At 45.3% G+C, this 19,177-nt stretch overlaps 2 protein-coding genes and 2 pseudogenes across 5 annotated transcripts; 3 read left to right on the plus strand and 1 right to left on the minus strand.

The window, feature by feature from the left end:
• On the plus strand, nt 1–933 carry LOC147966982 (uncharacterized). Its single transcript, XM_087530999.1, has one exon. The coding sequence runs from the start codon at nt 1–3 to the stop codon at nt 931–933; it is 933 nt and encodes a 310-aa protein (XP_087387125.1).
• A 4,764-nt stretch (nt 934–5,697) lies between these two features.
• On the minus strand, nt 5,698–8,790 carry LOC125529182 (L-type lectin-domain containing receptor kinase SIT2 pseudogene; annotated as a pseudogene).
• Nucleotides 8,791–9,106: 316 nt separating this feature from the next.
• LOC125529181 (L-type lectin-domain containing receptor kinase IV.2 pseudogene) lies at nt 9,107–11,622 on the plus strand (annotated as a pseudogene).
• A 2,113-nt stretch (nt 11,623–13,735) lies between these two features.
• LOC147966983 (G-type lectin S-receptor-like serine/threonine-protein kinase B120) lies at nt 13,736–17,828 on the plus strand. Of its 4 annotated transcripts, none has more exons than XR_015609127.1 (8): nt 14,061–15,005; nt 15,122–15,214; nt 15,319–15,503; nt 15,622–15,832; nt 15,930–16,167; nt 16,260–16,410; nt 16,489–17,530; nt 17,611–17,828. XR_015609127.1 is itself a non-coding variant. In XM_087529215.1 (7 exons), exons 1-7 carry the CDS (start codon nt 14,195–14,197, stop codon nt 16,789–16,791), a joined length of 1,992 nt encoding a protein of 663 aa, XP_087385341.1. In that variant the 5' UTR covers nt 13,736–14,194; the 3' UTR covers nt 16,792–17,828. The 4 variants fall into 4 exon arrangements, 2 of the variants coding, with proteins under 2 accessions (XP_087385341.1, XP_087385340.1); XR_015609128.1 differs by having other exon boundaries at nt 17,672–17,828; XM_087529215.1 differs by having other exon boundaries at nt 13,736–15,005; nt 16,489–17,828.
• The last annotated feature ends 1,349 nt before the right edge of the window (nt 17,829–19,177 follow it).

Consider the following 19,177-nt stretch of genomic DNA (forward strand, 5'->3'; position numbering starts at 1 on the left):
ATGGAGATCGACGACCTCCTCTCCGAGATCCTCCTCCGCCTCCCGCCGGAACCATCTTCCCTCCCGCGCGCCTCCCTCGTCTCCACTCGCTGGCGCGGCCTCTCCCGCGACGCCGCCTTCCTCCGTCGCTTCCGCGCTCGGCACCGCTCCCACGCGCCCCTCCTCGGCGGCTTCTTCACCGACTACCCCACCTTCGCGCACCGCAACAACTTCGTTTCCTTCGTCCCGACGCTGGATCCCCCCAACCGCGTCCGCTTCCCCTTCCCGGTCGCCGACTTCCCCTGCATACTATTCAGCTGCCGCCACGGCCTCGTGCTCGCCGCCTCGGAGCACCGGCAAGGGTTCCTGGTTTGGGACCCCGTCACCAGCGACCAGCACCGCCTCGAAGAACCTCCGGGCCTCGACGCGATGAACGGGGCCGTGCTTCGTGCCGGAGAGGAGGACCATTTCCGGGTCGTCTTGGTAGGCCACGACGAGCATCACACGCAGGCCCTCGCCTGCGTTTACTCATCGCAGACCCGTCAATGGGGCAGTGTCATCTCCGCAACAATTCCACCCGTTGTTTCTATAGTGACGGAAATTCCGGGTGTCCTATTTGGGGATTCCCTTTACTGGTTGTCTTCTAGGAATCCGGATCATCCGACTCCCATTCTTGAGTTCAATTTGGGTACTCAGAGCCTCGCCGCGATACAGCTCCCGGTGAATATGTATGGCCAAGGGAATCACAGCCTCTGGGTTATGCGGGCACAGGATGGTGGCCTTGGATTCCTCTTCCTGTGGGGCACTGACGCGCAACTATGGAAGAGGACCAAGACGGACGGAGATGGTGCTGCTAATTCATGGACGATCAACAAAGACTATTCAAATGGACAAGCTACTTTACTTGAACATGGAGGAGGAGAAAAAGAGCCTGTCGATAGAAGGGCTTGTTGAGGACCGTAACGTGGTGTTCTTCAGAACAGCTATCGGCCACTTTATGGTGCATCTTGAGTCACTCTGGTCATCGAGGTGCAAGGAACTTTCCGAAACCCACATCATACATGTGTTTCATCCATTCACAAGTGTCCACACGGCAGCAGATAATAGCACAACTTCAGGATGCAGGTACGAAAATATCTAAGTCATCTCCTATAAGTGGTTGATATGAAGTCTTCCACGTGTTTTCATTAGTGTTATAAACAACAATCTGAAGTACCACTGTATATATCCTTGACTCTTTAAACTGCTAGGTGAATTCTCAAACATATAGCGTTGTTTTCTAGTGTTCCATTCTGATACTTGTGTGGCTCAATTGCATGGGATGTTTATAATCTTGGTAAACATTCATTAATTAGTCATAACTAGTTTTCTTTATGTTCGTTATTCCATTAGTTCTGCTTCCATAGCCGATGGGTTATCAGTGTTCTATATTGTCATGATTTTGGGTTTCTTTAGAAAAAAAGTATGAGTGTGTCCCTTCTCATGGAAAAGAAAAATGGTAGCAACTTGTTTTCTACTATACACATGTCATTACTATTATTTGTACCAAACTATGTGGTTTGAGTATGAGTTAGCAAAAGATAAATTATCAATTATTCCATGATTCGTAGAGTATAAGAATGAATAGAAAGAATTTGTTACATGGTTTGTACGATAATTGAACTAAATATCATTGTTTCATGCCTTTTGAGGGTGTATAGGAATCATATAAAGTGCATATCTGTAGTGTTACGTGGTAGGTTGAATTTGAAAATAGCTCATGAATAAAATAGCTTGAACCAACTAGTCGTGAAATTGGTAGCTCAATCGGCATAATTGAAGCTTAAAGCTGATTGTATTTTTTCCGTCATCACATATTGTTATATCGTTTGGCCATGTTAATAATCTAGGTTTGTACTTAGATTGACAACTTTGTATGATATTTACAAAATATTTATTCATTATATAACTTTTATTAGGAGTCCTGGCACCCAGCTACAAGTTGCAAGTCCATTTGTACGAGAGAAAAGGATATGCATCTGTACAAGACAAATTAATATATTGGCTTCATGTCATTATTTGAACCTGAGGGTTCACTATCACTTTGTTCTTGGATTTTGTTAGCCTTGTTTTATCTGATATGGTGTGGAAGTAACTTAAGAATAATTCTAGTTAACTTGGCTCTTCTTCCTCTAGATCCTCAGAGGAGTGATACCTTGGGACCTTTCCCTGTTTGTACCTATTTTCATGCCTACTCACTGCTAAAAATGTTGTCATGCTAGGTAGTGGTAGATGAATTATTTGGCTAGTCTTAACTGGATATGTAACTGTCCTTTACCCTCTAATATACTCCATCCGTATCAAAATATAAGACATTTTTGCAATTTAAGTTGAACTACAAAAGCGTCTTATGTACCAAAAAGCGTCTTATATTTTGGTACATAGGTAGTAGTTTGTCTGGTCCAAACTAGATGTTGTTGTGGTTGCACACTTTATTTGCTTTGATTTTGGTTAGATGTTTAATATCATAGATGGAATTCATCACGCAAAACAACATTACTAGATTAATAATATTAATTGCTTTTACCATGGATTGTTTTTTGTACTAACAAGTTGTAATTAAAGCGTATTGGCCAAAGTTTTGTTTCTGATATTGGGCAAAGTTAACGTAAATGTTATGTCCATTTTGCAGTGAAAGAAGTATCAATCGATCAGTTGATGCTTGACGGATTGCTATGGTCATGCAAGTTAGCCCTTTCGGAATACTCCAGTTGGGTTCATCACATCAAGCTCCTCTCCTCCTTGACCGGTCAGCATCCCATTTTCCAACTATCATGTTGGCCACGTCATCAAGTTGTTCCTGGACGAGATTGGCATTAGAGCAATCGGTGGGCTCCGGCTACCGGCCGTTGGTCGATGCAACGTACTCCGACTCGTTAGTTTGCATACTCCCTTAGGTAGTTGGATACATCGGCACAACACTACTTAGTGGCATAGGGCAAATGATAATAAGTTTGACATTTATACTAATTTTTTATACTTATTTTCATTAAATCAAATCTTAGCTATTAATTATTTTAATAAATTAGTTAAGATATAATGAAATTGCAATGTTGTTAATTTCAATAAAAGTGTTACTTGTGATATATACTTATCCACTGTCTATTGTTGGCAAAACAACATGCACTTTTGATATATCACCCCTTTAAAAGATATTGACACGAAACACAGCTTTGAATGTGAGAACATAAGAAAAGACAAAAGTCGCATGCACTCAAAGATCAATTTGTGACACTTGAGTGAACATAGTGTCTATATATGTGTGTACTCTTGAATATCTTGGTTGAGATATCTAAAACACATAGTATAAGAAATATCTCTATAATAGTATCATTATATATTATGTAATACCTAAAACATTGGATCATTGGTTTACTCAGTAGTGCAAAAAGGTCTAGCTATGACATGGTAAAAATGGCCTTGCTGACGTTGACACCCGATGCCACCAGTATGCCGTCACTGTTAAAAATAGTAAAGGTGATGGAGCACATGTCAGTAGTATCATATATACTTATGGCGTTGGACCTGCTTGCACGACAACAATGTCATATGTATAGCTAGTGTTTAACATATTCCGACGCACCTAACAAGATGAAACTTTAGCGACGTTGTATTTTCTCCGCATGCCATTACCAAATTTGAAAGCAGGGGCAGCATCGTTTATTATTATCACTATACATAGACAGATGTTTGCATTAACTTTATTACAAACATGTAACAAAAATAGCCGGAACAAGCCTCCTGATTCATAACCTTTAGAAACAAAAGTTCCATACTCGGACACTATAAATTTATTGGACCCGAAAACAATCTAGCAACCCTCTATACACAGAAGAGATCCGCTAACAAGGTTTTTTTTAATATGGAGGGGACATAATGCACGTTCTTCAGCCGCATGATTTTTTTTCGAAGTAAACTTCAGATCAACCGTGCCAACACCACGAACAGAAGCACTTGAATCATTGCCCATCAGCATGATGAAAGTCCTAGCTGTCTGATAAGAAGAAAACATGAAAATATCACCGCATACATGTAGATTAGCACCCGTGTCAATCAACCAATTAGGAAAATAACATACTAAAAGAATATAGAGGAAGGTCGCCGTGTCTTCCGTGTCTTCCATGCATGGGAGAGAGAAATAGAGAAAGAGAATTAGGCACCGACATGGGTACATATGTCAGGCAAGTATAAGGAAAGCTGTATTGGAGAAATCCAACAAATTTACTGGGAGAGCTTAATAGACAGATATAGAGTTTTTTTTAAGCTGCTCGAGATGCTCTAATTCAGTTTAACAATAATAACAGTAAGCTACGCCAGTTTACAGCTAGCAGAGCAGATCACGTCGCTGCCGGCTACTCCCCGTGCTCTGTTTCTCTGTTTCGGCCGGCGATCACTGTGCGTGCGTAGACGGATCGGTCTGCTCCGCTCCCCGCCCGTGCTGCCGGCCGTCACCCTCATCGCCTCGCCACGCATGGCCCGCGTCGTCTTCCTTCCATGGCGTCCCTGCTATCTCCGCCAACGTCCACGTCCCGTCGGCCCGCTCCCGCTCCTGAACGGCCTCACCGTGAGCTCCGTGCTCAGGCCGTTGTGCACGCTACGAGCCGTCCATCAAGCTCGCCCGTCGCCGGCCAGCTGCATGAGTTCTTGGTGAGACCTGGGCTCGGCTCCTGCCGCGCACGTGGGCGCTGCCTTGCTTCATTCTTTCTGATGGGAGCTCTGTCTGGGTTAGGGGATGCAAGAAGGGTGCTCGACGAAATGGCTACTAGGAACTTGGTGGATGGAGACGCTATGCTAAGCATGTTTGTGCCAGGGCAGGGGACGTGGTGGCTGCGTCGGAGGTGTTTGACGAAATGGTGGATAGGCATCCGGTCTGATGGAGCACTATCATGTCAGGATATACACCTGAGGCAGAGCTAGACAGATGCTGGTGTTCCGAGGGGCTTGTTTGGACTTCGGAGTGATGCCACAGAGAAATGTGAACATGATGGGTTTCAAGGCTGATGGTGCGACGATTGTCGTGTTGATGCCTGCCTGCGCACAGCCCGGTTTCTTCTTAGTTGCAAAGCAAATACACGAGGGCTAGCTGTGTCTGAGATGAACTGCCATGTGCATAATTCCTTGGTTGACATGCTCGCCAAGTCTGATTAAGGTAAGCTATTTACTTTGTGCGTGTGTGATGTGAACATTTTTTGGTTAGGAAAAGTGTATATACCATACCTGCACAAAATATTATAAAGTTAATGTCAGGGTGATGCAACATTGCAGCTCAACTGTTAAGTAGATAGATGTACTGTATGCAGTATATAACTTGCGCCCATTTGCTTTTGTGAGAAGGAGTTTGGGTATGGATTGCTGACTTTCTACTGTTCTACATATCAACCTCCCTTTCACCCTTTATGCCAGGTAACATATTAACCTGCTGCAGCTTTGTTTGAGGCAGGTTCAAAACAAATGAGTGAAATAGAAAGGGAAGAATGACGGACAGCAATGATTATCGCTCAAATTCAATGATAACCCTAAACCCAGAGGTTTGCTGATAACTTTTCTTAACCTTTTCTCAATACATTTGTTTGTACTTTTTATATATTGCCTTGTAGAATTTATGGCATGCATATGTTACTCCTTACTTGTCTTTACTGTTAACTTATATCTGAATTTTGTTAGTCGCGTACAAAACTGACGTCATCTGGGGCTACCACTACCAGCACTGGCCCAAGTCATGGAGGGGACGACAACATCAGAGGCTTAGGGACAAGACTCCCTTTTTACGAATTAAGGAGCAGAGCTCCCAATTTCCACGGATTCAGTCTGAAATTGAAAACATATAGCAACCTTATTACACAGCAACGCGCAGCTGCAGCCGGAAACTTATCCAAACACTGCAGCTCCTACAACTGACAAGATTCTGAACATAGCGACTCCGCACCACAGACAAGCTTGTTATGTCCCAGTTTCATTTAACAGGAAATTGATAACACAGGGTGCAGCCCCCCACGGGTTTGGTCTGAAATTCAAAACATACAGCGACCTTATTACAGTTCAGCAACACATAGCTGCAGCCAGAAACTTTCAGAATACTGCGGCTCCTATAGCTGACGAAGTTCTGAACATAGCAACTCAGCGCCACAGGTACAACACTCCTTATCCTTTTAGTCATCTTTATCTAAGTAGATGATTTACTTCGTAAAATTAAGTTCTGACAGAGTTGTTTCTAGTGAGAAAGTTTATGATCCGTCTTCTGGATCATGTTGAGTCGTCCCATATGATTAGGACTAGAGTGTATTAGTTTCTGAAGCAATCAGTAAAACAGAAGGGGCTGGTTAACTCCAAATTATGTCATTTGCGAACGCGGCTACAACGGATGGCTGCAAATCACCACGCCCTCACCCACCAGTCACCCACACTTACCCTTTTGGAATTTGTCCTGTAATAGCTCTGTTTATGATTCAACATAAGAAGTTGCGGCATTTTGATACACAATATAGGGGAAGCGAAGAAGCATGCATGAACTAAAATAACATACGTAGAACATCTTCCTCTTAGAGAGCATCACAAGCTTGCTCTAGATATGGATTTATGGTACATACTGTCTCTAATTATTACTCCATACATTGAAGCTCATTGTAGAAGTACATTCTGCTGAGTGGTGATATTGAGTCTCATAAATGGCATCTTTCTTTGTCATGAAAATCTTGTTGTGGCAGGGAAATTTGATGGCGAGACACTTCTTTCATCTTCCTCCAGAAAGTCCTGTGATAGATGTTGCCACTGAGGGAGGGGGCACAACCTGGTCTTCAAATCCTTCATCTTTGCTTGAATTAGCAGTGAAAAAACTTGGTGGGAAATTTGGGAGCGTTGCATCGCTGTCCAGGTATTGCATTACGGTTCGCATGCATGGCCTTTCCTTGGGGAGCGAGTGGGAGCATAGAAGTCCAAGTTTTAGAACTAATTCTACCTCTTCAGTGACATGGTCCTGTTCTAACCTCGTGTCCATTGCATCAACGAGTGAACCAGTTTGCCATGTGTTGAACACCCAGTCTGCTAGCACCAGAGGTTCACCATGGGCACTCGTCTCAATTGGCCGCCTTCCACATGCAACTTCCATCAAGAATATGCCAAATGCATACACGTCCGTTGCCTTGGTCGCCTTCCGGAGCCTAGCCAGCTCAGGAGCAATGTAACCCCAGGTGCCTGCCACATGCGTGGTATGGGCGTCGGCTTCATGTCCATGCAACCTTGCAAGGCCGAAATCACCTAGTCTTCCATTCATTCCATCATCAAGGAGCACGTTGCTCACCTTGATATCTCGATGGATAACAACCTGCTCCCAGTCCTCATGCAAGTACACAAGGCCAGCCGCAACCCCTTTGATGATGTGAAGCCTTTGAGACCAATACAGAGTTGGCTTATCCTTTTTATGCAAATACATATCAAGGCTACCGTTGGGCATGTAGTCATAAACCAAAAGAAGTTCATGCCTGTGGTGGCAGTAGCCAATCAGTTGGACAAGGTTACGATGACGGAGGTGACCAAGAATGGCGATTTCAGCCATGAATTCTTTCATCCCCTGCTTTGATTCTGGAGACACCCTCTTGATTGCAATAGTCTCCTTAGGGACACCCATCACACCCTTGTAGACCTTCCCAAATCCTCCTTTCCCTAGGAGTGCCTTTTTGTTGAACCCGCTGGTGGAAATAAATAGATATTTGTACGTGAAAGATTGCAACACCCCACAGTCAATTTCCCATTTTTCGTGTGCATGGGCTTTCTTCAACCACAACTTAACATTGTAGGAAAAAATGAGCACAAGAAGAACCAAGACAATGGGAACCAAAGTGACAATGGGAACGATCAGGAGTGGGCTGTCCTTTTTCTGATGCTCTTCTACAGGAGGATTTGGCAGGTTTCGGGGGAGATCAAAGGGGTTTAGTGGTGGAGCTTGTCCATTTTTCATGAAACTCCATCCAAGAACATATTGGTTGCAATTTGTTTGCCCATTTGCAGCAGAGAACCCAGCATATACATGCTCAGAGTTTGACAGCAAAGGTGAGAGATTGACAGTGGACGATAACTGTGGCAGGCTCAGCGGTTTAGCCCGTTTGACCTGATCATGGAATTCTTCTAAGGTGACATTTAGCTTTTGCTCCGTGCCATTATAGTGTATCCACACTTGCATCGGTTTGGCACTGCTAAGTTTGGTGCTTTCGAACATGCTGTTAGCCCTGTGGGAGCCGGTGGTATGGTTAATGGAGACTGAGTTTTTGACATCGATATCAACAAGGTAGTCGTTGATGTAGGTGAGCTCGATTGTAAAGGAGAATTGGTCACCTGAGTTGGAGCTGTTACCTCCTGCATCACCGAAACCCAGCTGGCCCTGAACCACTGAGTTGTTGTGCAGATGTTGCAGCTCCATGGTGGAAGAGAGCACGAAGGCCATGCCAGGAGCTCCTGAGGGGCTTTCTGTAGTGTCATACTTGATGGCAAACACGAAGGTTGTCGAGAAGGAGGTCCCACCACCGCTGGGGTTGCTACTGAAATCAAGGGGCCTGCTGTAGAAAGCATCCCCTCCTGTCAGGGTGACGCCACCGGTGAGCCTTATAGCATGGCCTACCATAGACGCTTGGCCACTCAGCTTCAGATTTGCCTCGGAGAAGCCGTTGAAGGTGAGTTTGTCGCTGCTGGCAGTGTGCTTAAATGCATGGAGGTTAACTACAATGGTGAGGAGGAGGAAGAGGAGATGGTTACCCATGTCCATAGCTGAGTTACATTGACACCGAAGTATAGGCCTGCTAATTAATGGAGGTGGCAGGAGCCCAGAAATTGTGCGGCCCAAAAATGCTCAAGATAACAGAAGACTACAGCTGGCCGCAGGGACCAGGTGTGTGGTTGGAAACAAGAATCTTGGACTTCTTCCTGTTGCGTCTTGGATAGGGTTGTGAACAGATTTTTCCGATCAATTGAAGTGAAACCCAGACTTCAGGTCGTCGCCTATACTTCAAGTCGTCGGGGTTGTGAACAGATATTTGTTCTCTGTGGTGGTACGAATTTGCCACCCACCCGGAAAATCATCTAAACCTACAAGCACTGCTTAACCTCCATCATGTTTACTCTGTAGCACAGATTTTGCACTATATATACCTGACTGCTTTAGTGTTTCCTTCACTCACTGCCCTGCAGCTCAAGCTAGTTAGTTTACCTCTTTAGCAGAATGTTTCCTATCTCTTGGCGCCCCTACCTCCCTGTTCTCTTCTTCCTCTGTTTTGCCAACCACCTCCACACCTCTGGTGTTATTGCTGATACCAATGAGCTGGTCTATAATGGATTTTCAGCTGATATGAAGCTTGATGGCAAAGCTTTGTGGATAAATGATCTGTTGAGTCTAACCAATGGCCCAGGTGGTACAAGCGGCCATGCTTTCTGCAGCTATCCCCTAAACTTCCAAGATAATCCTGGTGGCGCCATCTCCTCCTTCTCAACTACGTTTGTGTTCGTCATGGGCTTCAAGCAGTATAAAGGTAATGGGCTGGCCTTCATGCTTTCATCCACCAGTGACCTACCTGATAATTCGCCAGGCCAGTACCTTGGCCTCCCCTATTCTAACTCAGATGGCCATGTTTTCTTTGCTGTCGAGTTCGACACCGTCTTAAATCCTGAGATCGGGGACATTGATGACAACCATGTTGGGATTGATTTCAACAGCTTGGTCTCAGTTGAATCCCAAACTGCTGGCTTCTATGACTTCTACGGTGAGTTCCAAACCGTTGTACTCAGAAGCGGTGGACGAATTCAGGCATGGGTGGACTATGATAGCAAATCATACCAGCTGAATGTTACGTTAGCACCTTGTCCTTCCTTTAAACCCCAACTTCCGTTGTTGTCGACCACTGTCAATCTGTCCTCTTTGTTATCGTTAGGTCCGGTTTATGCTGGGTTCTCTGCATCCAGTAGAAAAGCCTCCTCCAGCCATTATGTACTTGGCTGGAGTCTGAAAGTAGATGGGGTGGCTCAGCCACTTGACGACTCCGTAGATGAACTTCAACATCAGGCCAAATCCCATGATCCCAGCAAAATGATCATTTTAGGAGTGCCATCGATCATCCCAGCAGTCATCCTAATAGTTTTTGCTGTTCTGATCTGTCGGCAACTGAGAAAGGCAAAGGAAGATGATGAGTGGGAGATCAAGTGTGGGATGTCGTCTTTCACATACAAGGAACTTGTGACTGCCACCGAAGGCTTCAGCGACAAGATGCTCCTCGGGAAAGGAGGCTTTGGAAGGGTGTACAAAGGGGTGCTGCCTACCACCACACAGCATGTGGCCATCAAGCGGGTGTCGCCGGAATCAAAGCAGGGGAAGAAGGAGTTCATGGCGGAGATCGCTGTCCTTGGCCATGTCCGCCACCGAAACCTTGTCCAACTGCTAGGCTATTGTCGGTACAAGCAGGAGCTGCTCTTGGTCTATGACCACATGCCCAATGGCAGCCTTGATAGGTACTTGTATGACAAGAATACGCCGACCCTGGATTGGGCTCAGAGGCTTCGCATCATCAAAGGCGTAGCTTCCGGCCTCTTCTACCTGCACGAGGATTGGGAGCAAGTCATCATCCATCGGGACGTCAAGGCAAGCAACGTTCTCCTCGACGACGACATGAATGGGAGGCTTGGTGACTTTGGCCTCGCAAGGCTGCATGACCATGGAGTCGATGCCCACACTACACATGTGGCGGGCACCTGGGGATACATTGCCCCTGAGCTGGCCCGGCTTGGCAAGGCGACCAAGGCGACCGACGTATTTGCATTTGGAGTGTTTACCATAGAGGTGGTTTGCGGGAGAAAACCAATCGGCCCGGCCAACACCAGTGGCGGCCTTCTTGCGCTGGCGGATTGGGTACGTGGCACATGGCAGGGTGGCTCGATCGTCGACGCCGTGGACCCTGAGCTGAAAGATTACGACGCGGCGGAGGTTGAGCTTGTGCTGAAGCTTGGGTTGCTGTGCTCCCATTCGCTGCCCAGGTCGCGCCCATGTATGCGTCTAGTCATGTTGTATTTAGAAGGAGGTGTGAGACTTGCAGACTTCCAACCAGCTTCTCTGGTCACTGATGGACATGAGGATGAAGAGATTGATCAGGCTTTATGTACACCTGCAGCTACGACTGTGACCATTCTTTCTGGAAGGTGATACTTCTGTTGCGGTGTTCACAACTTCACATCATCATGCAAGCTTATCACCAATGCTTATTTTGGATCTTTGCAAGTTAACCTGCTGGATGCGCGTCCTCGGGGCCGGTGTGGTGTGTTGCTGATGTTTGTAAGCAGGAGTGGCGAATCCGGAGCATGTAGTAGGGTGCCGACTAGGGTTGCTTGGGTGGTAGAGTCGTTGGTCCGTTGGGGCACAGCCTCGAGGCTGGCGTGGGCTCGTTGTATTGGTTTTCGGCTGGTTTCCCTTATTGGCCAGTCAATTCTCTTCTTCTATATGAAAAGTTAGAGCTCCTGCTGGTTTCTCGAAAAGAAAAAGAATCACCAGGAGGTATGGTGGACTTGTGTCACAATGTTATTTGTCCAAGGGCCTAAAAGCTCTAGTTGCAAGTTGCAACAATTAGAATGAAATTTGTTGGCACAACTCAGAAACAAACTGGACACTAGTAGTACTGATAATGTCAGATCCGCAGTTTCTTTTTCCACCAGAAAACTGAATTAATATGTATGGTTTGTTCGTGGAAGGCAACGGGCCATCACAAAATTCCCTATCATACATACTGTTTTGAAAGATTTTCTAGCACAGCTGGAGCCAGAAGCGTTATGTTCCGTTATATGATAGCAGAACGAGCCAGAAGTGGCACTATCGTTGGTCGTCGACGACTCGACTTTTGGGGGGGGGGGGGGGGGGGGGGGGGGATGCCGGCCTAATTACACTGTTCGTTTCATTGTGCAGTTGTCCCTAGCTAGTAGCTACCAGATGGGAGTTGTTTTCCATGCCCATCGGCCCATCGCCATCCAGAGCAAGATTCCCACCATGTATGTATGTGTGATCCCGGATGAAAGTCGAAGCCGCGTAAGAAAACTGAAACGATAATAGGAAACCAGAATATTCATATTAACATTAGATGCTTTTACTCTCAGAATAAGATTAGATGCAAATCAAATGGCAAAAAAGTTAGACGAGACTTTGTTAATTCTCATCAAAATGAGAATTAGCAAAATCTGTTTTTAAATATCGTAGCTCAATCTTTCTCTGTGTAAGTGCCCGAGTTCAATGTGTGTGGGCCAGCGTGGGTCACCGCTACGAAACTCCAATAGCTCCCTAAAAACTTATCGTAAAAGTCGTTTTACGAGATGACTGTATAATTTAGAAAAGTTGTATGACACCTACTTTTCTCGGTTCCCGTAAATATTTCATCATAATTTTTTCTATTTACTATTGAAAAAGGCCTAGCTAATAACCTACAGCTTGCAAGTCAATGACATGTAGCGCATGTGGCCAACGTCATTCGCGGCGGCAGGACCGCAGCAGTGGTGGTGTCATGGCATGGCAGTGGCCCGGGACCGCGGCAGTGGCAGCGCGAGGGTGTCCAGTGTGAATGTCTAGGCAGTTTCAAGGCACCAAAATTGTATGAGAAGGTCATCTTTCCGTAAACCTGAGGGGAGCTGGGGGCAATTATTCGAGATCTTGTAAAACAATTAGGTTTACGGGAGCTGTTGGAGGCTATTTTCGCCTCAACTTTTCGTAAATAGTAGTTTTCTTTAAGGATACAGAAGTTATTGGAGTTCCTCTTAGGCCATATACGATGCAAGATGCTTATAGACAAACAAAAGCAGTGCTTCTTTAAGCACTGGTAGTTATTTGTAGAAGGTAGAAGTTTAATTAGGCACTCTTGTTAAAATAAGCATTGACACTTGAGAAATTGTCTAAGCACCTTGCATCATACAAAGGCCTTATAGGCGGGTTTTTAATGGCATTGCACAAACCCCTGACTCGTGACACAGACAGATCCATCCAATCTGGAAATATACATCTAGCTATATACTTTACACTTTAGCTCCGCAAATACTAAGTTACCAATGCATCGATTGATCGATATGTGCACGCTGGTCGTTCTTGAACCACCCCCGCCAGAGTAGAGCATAGGCCTTGAGACTGAGGTTGAGAGAGGGCATCGCCTCTCTGAAGTCTTTTCTATTTTTTGATTTAATTGTATTGGATTTTCTTTTTCACCTTGTATCGGCTCGGCCTTTTTATGCTTTACATATAAAACGGGGCGTAATATGTTTCGTGGAGGATCCGGGCGCCTGCATTTGACTTGTCGGGAAGCGTGGAAAAGCCACCAGCTTGCCCATTTTCTGTGGCTCCCCAGGGACATCGATATAGTATGCCGCGACAAGCATGCCTTGTGATTACCCCTACCCGTCGCCCTCTCCATTTCTCCGATCTGGACTCGTAGTATGAATTTTCTTGGCGCGTGCAGCGCCAATTGAGACTTTGACTATGCTCTCTGGCCAGTCGTATGGCCATCATTGCTATGGTCTAAGTCGACCTTACTTGCTGTCTTCATCCACTATACCAGTTAGTATTTCAAGACTTTGCCATCCTACACTTGTTCCAAATTTCATTCACTCCCTAAGATATTCCAAAGAAGCATTCACCTCAGTCAGTTTCCATATAGCTGCGTGGTACTCTCGTCACTTGGCACAGGCAGACGAAGAAGAGGACTAATGGGTATGCCCTCCTCCATTCCCATTTTCTTCCTCCTCCTCTTCTTGAGTTCATTCTGCAAACCTGATGATACTCTTACACACATCAAGCCACTATTTTCTGGCGACAAGCTCGTCTCCAAGGGAGGGGACTTTGCCCTCGGCTTCTTCTCTCCACCAAGCTCAAACACAAGCACATACCTTGGTATATGGTACAACAACATCCCTGACCACCCCGTCGTCTGGGTCGCCAATCGCGATAACCCAATCATCACTACCTCGCACCAACAAAGGTTGCGACATGGCGTTGTTCAACTCGGAAGGCCACACCATCTGGACGACGTCGAGCAACATAACCACCGGCGCCTGAGACACCGCCGTGAGAGCATACGCGGTGCTACTCAGCTCGGGGAACCTGGTCCTCCGGTACCCAAACGGCACATACATATGGGAGAGCTTCGACCACCCGACAGACACCCTCCTCCCGTCCATGAAGTTCCTTATGAGCTCCAAGACGCGGGCCGTCGGTCGTCTCGTCGCATGGAAGGGCCCGGACGACCCGTCCTCCGGCGATTTCTCCTTCAGCAGTGACCCCACCTCGCCGACCCTCCAGTTCTTCATCTGGCACGGGGTCAGACCGTACTGGCGCACCCTCGTGTTGAACGACGCGACGGTGGCGTCCGGAGCGATGTCGTACCTCAGCAACGCCAGCTCCTTCGTGTACCAATCTTCACTCCACCAAGGGGACGAATTCTACCACGTGTACACGGTTATGGAAGGCTCGCCGTACGTGCGCGTCACGCTTGACTATGCCGGCGAGTTGAGGCACCTGACATGGAATGGCAACACATCGTCATGGGTAGCCCTTACCACCACTCCCACCGGTTGCAACGTCTATGGGTCGTGTGGCCCATTCGGCTATTGCGGCTTCCGTGGTGCCGTGAAGACGTGTCAGTGCCTCGACGAGTTCGAGCCCGAGCCCGAGCCCGGTGGTCTTGACTTTACGAGAGGGTGTAAAAGAAAGCAACCGTTGAGCTGCGGAAAGCAAAGCCATTTCGTGACCGTGCCGGGGATGAAAGTTCCTGACAAGTTTGTGCATGTGCTCAACAGAAGCTTCGACGAGTGTGCGGCGGAGTGCAGGAAAAACTGCTTGTGTACTGCATACGCTTACGCGAACTTGAGCAATGACGGCGCTATGGCCGATCCGTCAAGGTGCTTGATTTGGACTGGAAAGCTTATCGACATGGGGAAGCCCACCAACTATGGCGAGAACCTGTACCTCCGGCTTGCCGACTCTCCTGGTAACATTCACGTTATTCAGTTTTGGGCTTCTAGATTTTGTTTCTTTCGACACGAGAAAGTTTGTCACATTGGCAATGTTTTGATGCAGTAATCCTGACCAGGCACATTTTTGCAGGTCAAAACAATATGCTAAACATTGTCCTGCCTACTATAGCATGCTTGTTGATACTCACATGCGTAGCACTTGTCAGCATATTCAAATTAAGAGGTTGGACAATAAAAATCATGTTTTCATAATTCTGTGTTAGAGTTGCGTTTCTAACATTCTGATTAACTGTCTACTGCTAAGAAAAAAAATGTATTGATCTTTAGCAGGAAAACGAAGAAAGAAAGAAATCCAGAGGAGACGGATGCTAGGATACTTCAGCTCTTCCAATGAATTTGGTGAAGAAACTATAGAATTCCCATTTGTTAGTTTTGACAAGATCGCTGCCGCAACAGATAATTTCTGCGATTCCAAGCAAATCGGAAGAGGAGGTTTTGGCAAAGTTTACAAGGTAACCTAAGTTATGCATCCGTGATCATAGTAGCAGATGGTTATCTAAGGACTCTGATTATATTAGTAAAAAGTAGTTGCCTTCATCATTTCGCAATCTGAATGATGCAATCATGTAGGGAATGCTAGAAGGCGGCAAGGAAGTTGCTATCAAAAGGCTCAGCGAGGGTTCGCGGCAAGGTGTAGAGGAGTTTAAAAATGAAATAGTTCTATTTGCAAAACTGCAGCACAGAAATCTAGTTAGACTTCTTGGTTGTTGTATTCATGGTGATGAGAGGTTACTGATCTATGAATACTTACCTAACAAAAGTTTAGATTCCTGCCTTTTTGGTATGTTCCAAGTTTTTCTCATATGTTGCAAAGAATTACTAGACTAACCAAAAGGATATTCATGACGACTAGCTTCGTTTCATATTGATTTTGCAAGATGCTTCAAGGAAATATGTGCTTGATTGGTTCACACGGTTCAAAATAATCAAAGGAGTAGCAAGAGGACTTCTTTATCTCCACCAAGACTCAAGATTGAAAATAATCCATAGAGATCTCAAAGCAAGCAACATCTTGCTGGATGTGGAAATGAATGCTAAAATATCAGATTTTGGTATGGCAAGGATATTTGATGGAAATCAGCAACATGCAAACACTACCCGGGTTGTTGGGACATAGTAAGTAACTAGTGTACTTGCCAACCTTGGCATTAGTTTTTATGCCCCAATTTAACTTATCTTGCAATTTCTTTGTCAAATGGTTTAAACAGTGGTTACATGTCGCCGGAATATGTGATGGATGGTGTCTTTTCTGTAAAATCGGATATTTATAGCTTTGGTGTCCTTCTCTTGGAGATTGTAAGTGGATTGAAGATCAGCTCATCACAACTTGAAGTGCACTCTTCTAGCCTTACGACTTACGTGAGTATTGTGCAGTGCACATAATTTTAATAGCCCAAAAATATACTACTTAACTAAAACTTCATTCTATTGATTTAGGCATGGAGTTTATGGAAAGATGGAAAAGCAATAGAATTGGTGGACCCTTGTCTTATTGAGAGTTGTCCACTTCATGAAGTTGTACGGTGTATTCATGTAGGACTACTGTGCATTCAAAATCGTCAAGATGACAGGCCACTTATGTCATCCATCATTTTTATGTTAGAGAACGATGCCGCACTACTTCCAGCACCAAAGCAACCTGATTTTTTCGCTCTAATGAAGTGCAAAGCTGGAGAAACAAGAGAAAACATAGGCACTTCTATCAATACGGTGAGCACGACAAAACTAGAGGGGCGTTAGATGGTTAGCGCCTTAGAGTATATAGACAAAGAAAATATACTTCATTATGTACTATTTGTTCATCGTGACCTTTTGTAGAGAAAATGGCGACATTCCCGTTAATAGTGCAGAATGATATATTACTGATTACTCCCTCCATCCAAGATAAATTATTGATTACTCCCATGATCTAAGATTAAAAAGCCCGAGGAATATTGTTCTAGGACCAAGGCATGCATATGCATTAACTTACTTTGTGTCATACATGCAACCAATAAAGGCAAATTTTAACATGGTCCCTCTTACCTCCTGTTTTCACAAGAAATATAATAAGGACTTACTCAGACGGACTACTTAATGAAATAAACGGCTTAGATCTGTTATATACTACTACCGCTCATGTGAAAAGAGGTGGTTTGTGGGAGAAAATCAATTGGCCCGGCCAATAGCAGCGGCGGCATTCTTGCGCTGGCAGATTGGGTACGTGGCACATGGCAGGGTGGCTCGATCATCGACGGGCGTGGACCCTGAGCTGATCAATATTATGATGCGGTGGAGGTTGAGCTTGTGTTGAAGCTTGGGTTGCTGTGCTCCCATTCGCTGTCCAGGTCGCGGCCATGTATGTGTCTAGTCATGCTGTACCTAGAAGGAGGTGCAAGACATGCAGACTTATTCAGGTCACTGATGGACATGAGGATGAAGAGATTGATCAGGCGGTATGTACATCTTCAGCTACAACGGTGACCATTCTTTCTGGAAGGTGATACTTCTGTTGTGGTGTTCACAACTTCACATCATCATGCAAGCTTATCAGCAATGTTTATTTTGGATCTCTGCAAGTTAACCTGCTGGATGCGCGTCCTCGGGGCCCGTGTGGTGTGTTGCTGATGTTTTTAAGCAGGAGTGGCGTATCCGGAGCGCATGGTAGGATGTCGACTATGGTTGCTTGGGTGGTAGAGTCATCGGCCCGTTGGGGCGCAGCCTCGGGGTTGGCATGTTTGTATGGCTCGTTGTATCGGTCTTCGGCCGTTTTTTCTTATTAAGCTGTCAATTATTTTCTTCTATATGAAAATGCAGATCTCTTGCCAGTTGCTCGAAAAAAGAAAAAAAGAAATCACCAGGAGCTCTGGTGGACTTGTGTGACAATTTTACTTGTCAACGGGCCGAAAATCTCTAGTTGCAACAGTTAGAATGAAATTTGTTGGCACAACCCAGAAACAAATTGGACACTAGTAGTACTGATGATAATGTCAGATCCGCAGTTCTTTTCGCACGAGATCAGATTCATGATTTTAGATAGAAATGGTAGAAAACTGAATTAATCTGAATAGCTTGTTCGCCGAAGGTAACAACAGGGCATCACAAAACTCCCTCTCATACATGCATACTGACTGCCTCACTGAACCTATTTTCTGATGGGTCAGCTGAGACGGTTACTCTGTATTATCAGCTTTCATTTTCTGTCATGTCAAAAAAAAAGTTTCAATTTTCTGTGAAATGATGGAATTGGAAGCTATGCTCCATAATTCGGAAAAAATATGTTCCATTATCTCTATGATAGTGAAACCTGATCCTCTCTGGGATCGTACAGGAGCTGGAGCCAGAAGTGGCACTATCGTTGGTCGTCGACGACGACTCGACTTTGGGCGTTGGGGGGAAAATGCCGGTCTAATTACGTTGTTCGTTTCATTGTGCAGTTGTCCCTTGCTACTAGCTACCAGATGGAGTTGTTTTCCATCGCCATCCAGAGCAAAACTCCTACCATATAGATATAGCATGTGTGATCCCCGTCGGAAGATGAAGCCCCGTCAGAAAACTGAAACGACAATAGGAACCAAGTATATTCATAATAAGATTAGATGCTTTTCCCCCTCAAAAAAAAAAGATTAGATGCTTTTTCTTAAATAAATATCATAGCTTTTTCTAGTGGAAATAAATATCATAGCTGCATCTTTCTCTGTGTAAGCGGCCGAGTTTGACGGGTGTGGGCCAGCATAGGCCACCGCAACGAATCCAAGCGTCAGTGCTGGTCCTTAGACCTCGTACATCTCAAGGTGCTTGAAGAAATAAATCAATATTTCTTTAAGCATCAGTGCTTATTTGTAGAAGATTAGAAGCTTAATTAGCCACTCCTCCTATAAAAATAAGCATCAACTTGGGTTATCTGACTAAGCACCGTGCATTGTACAAAGGCCTTAGATGCGGGTTTCTAACGACATTGCACGACCCAATGACTCGTGACACAGACAGATCCATCCAATCTGAAATTATATATCTATCTCGCATCGGTATGCATATAGTTTCTCTACTTGTTAACTAGTACTAGGACTTGTTCTTTCCCCCGCCAGCTTCTACAGGCGACAAAGCAACAAAACTGTATCCGCCATGAGCTCCTGTGATCAGTGAC

The sequence above is a fragment of the Triticum urartu genome, chromosome 6A (assembly GCF_056163025.1).
Source record: "Triticum urartu cultivar PI428250 chromosome 6A, HENAU_Tu73, whole genome shotgun sequence".
Classification (NCBI taxonomy): Eukaryota; Viridiplantae; Streptophyta; class Magnoliopsida; order Poales; family Poaceae; genus Triticum; species Triticum urartu.

Excerpts from the sequence above, each read along its gene's own strand:
- LOC147966982 (XM_087530999.1), top strand. The coding sequence starts at position 1 with ATGGAGATCGACGACCTCCTCTCCGAGATCCTCCTCCGCCTCCCGCCG.
- LOC147966983 (XM_087529215.1), top strand. The coding sequence starts at position 14,195 with ATGAAGTTCCTTATGAGCTCCAAGACGCGGGCCGTCGGTCGTCTCGTC. Across the intron at positions 15,833-15,929 it reads TTTAGATTCCTGCCTTTTTG|ATGCTTCAAGGAAATATGTG; the intron begins GTATGTTCCAAG and ends TGATTTTGCAAG. Across the intron at positions 16,411-16,488 it reads CTTCTAGCCTTACGACTTAC|GCATGGAGTTTATGGAAAGA; the intron begins GTGAGTATTGTG and ends CTATTGATTTAG.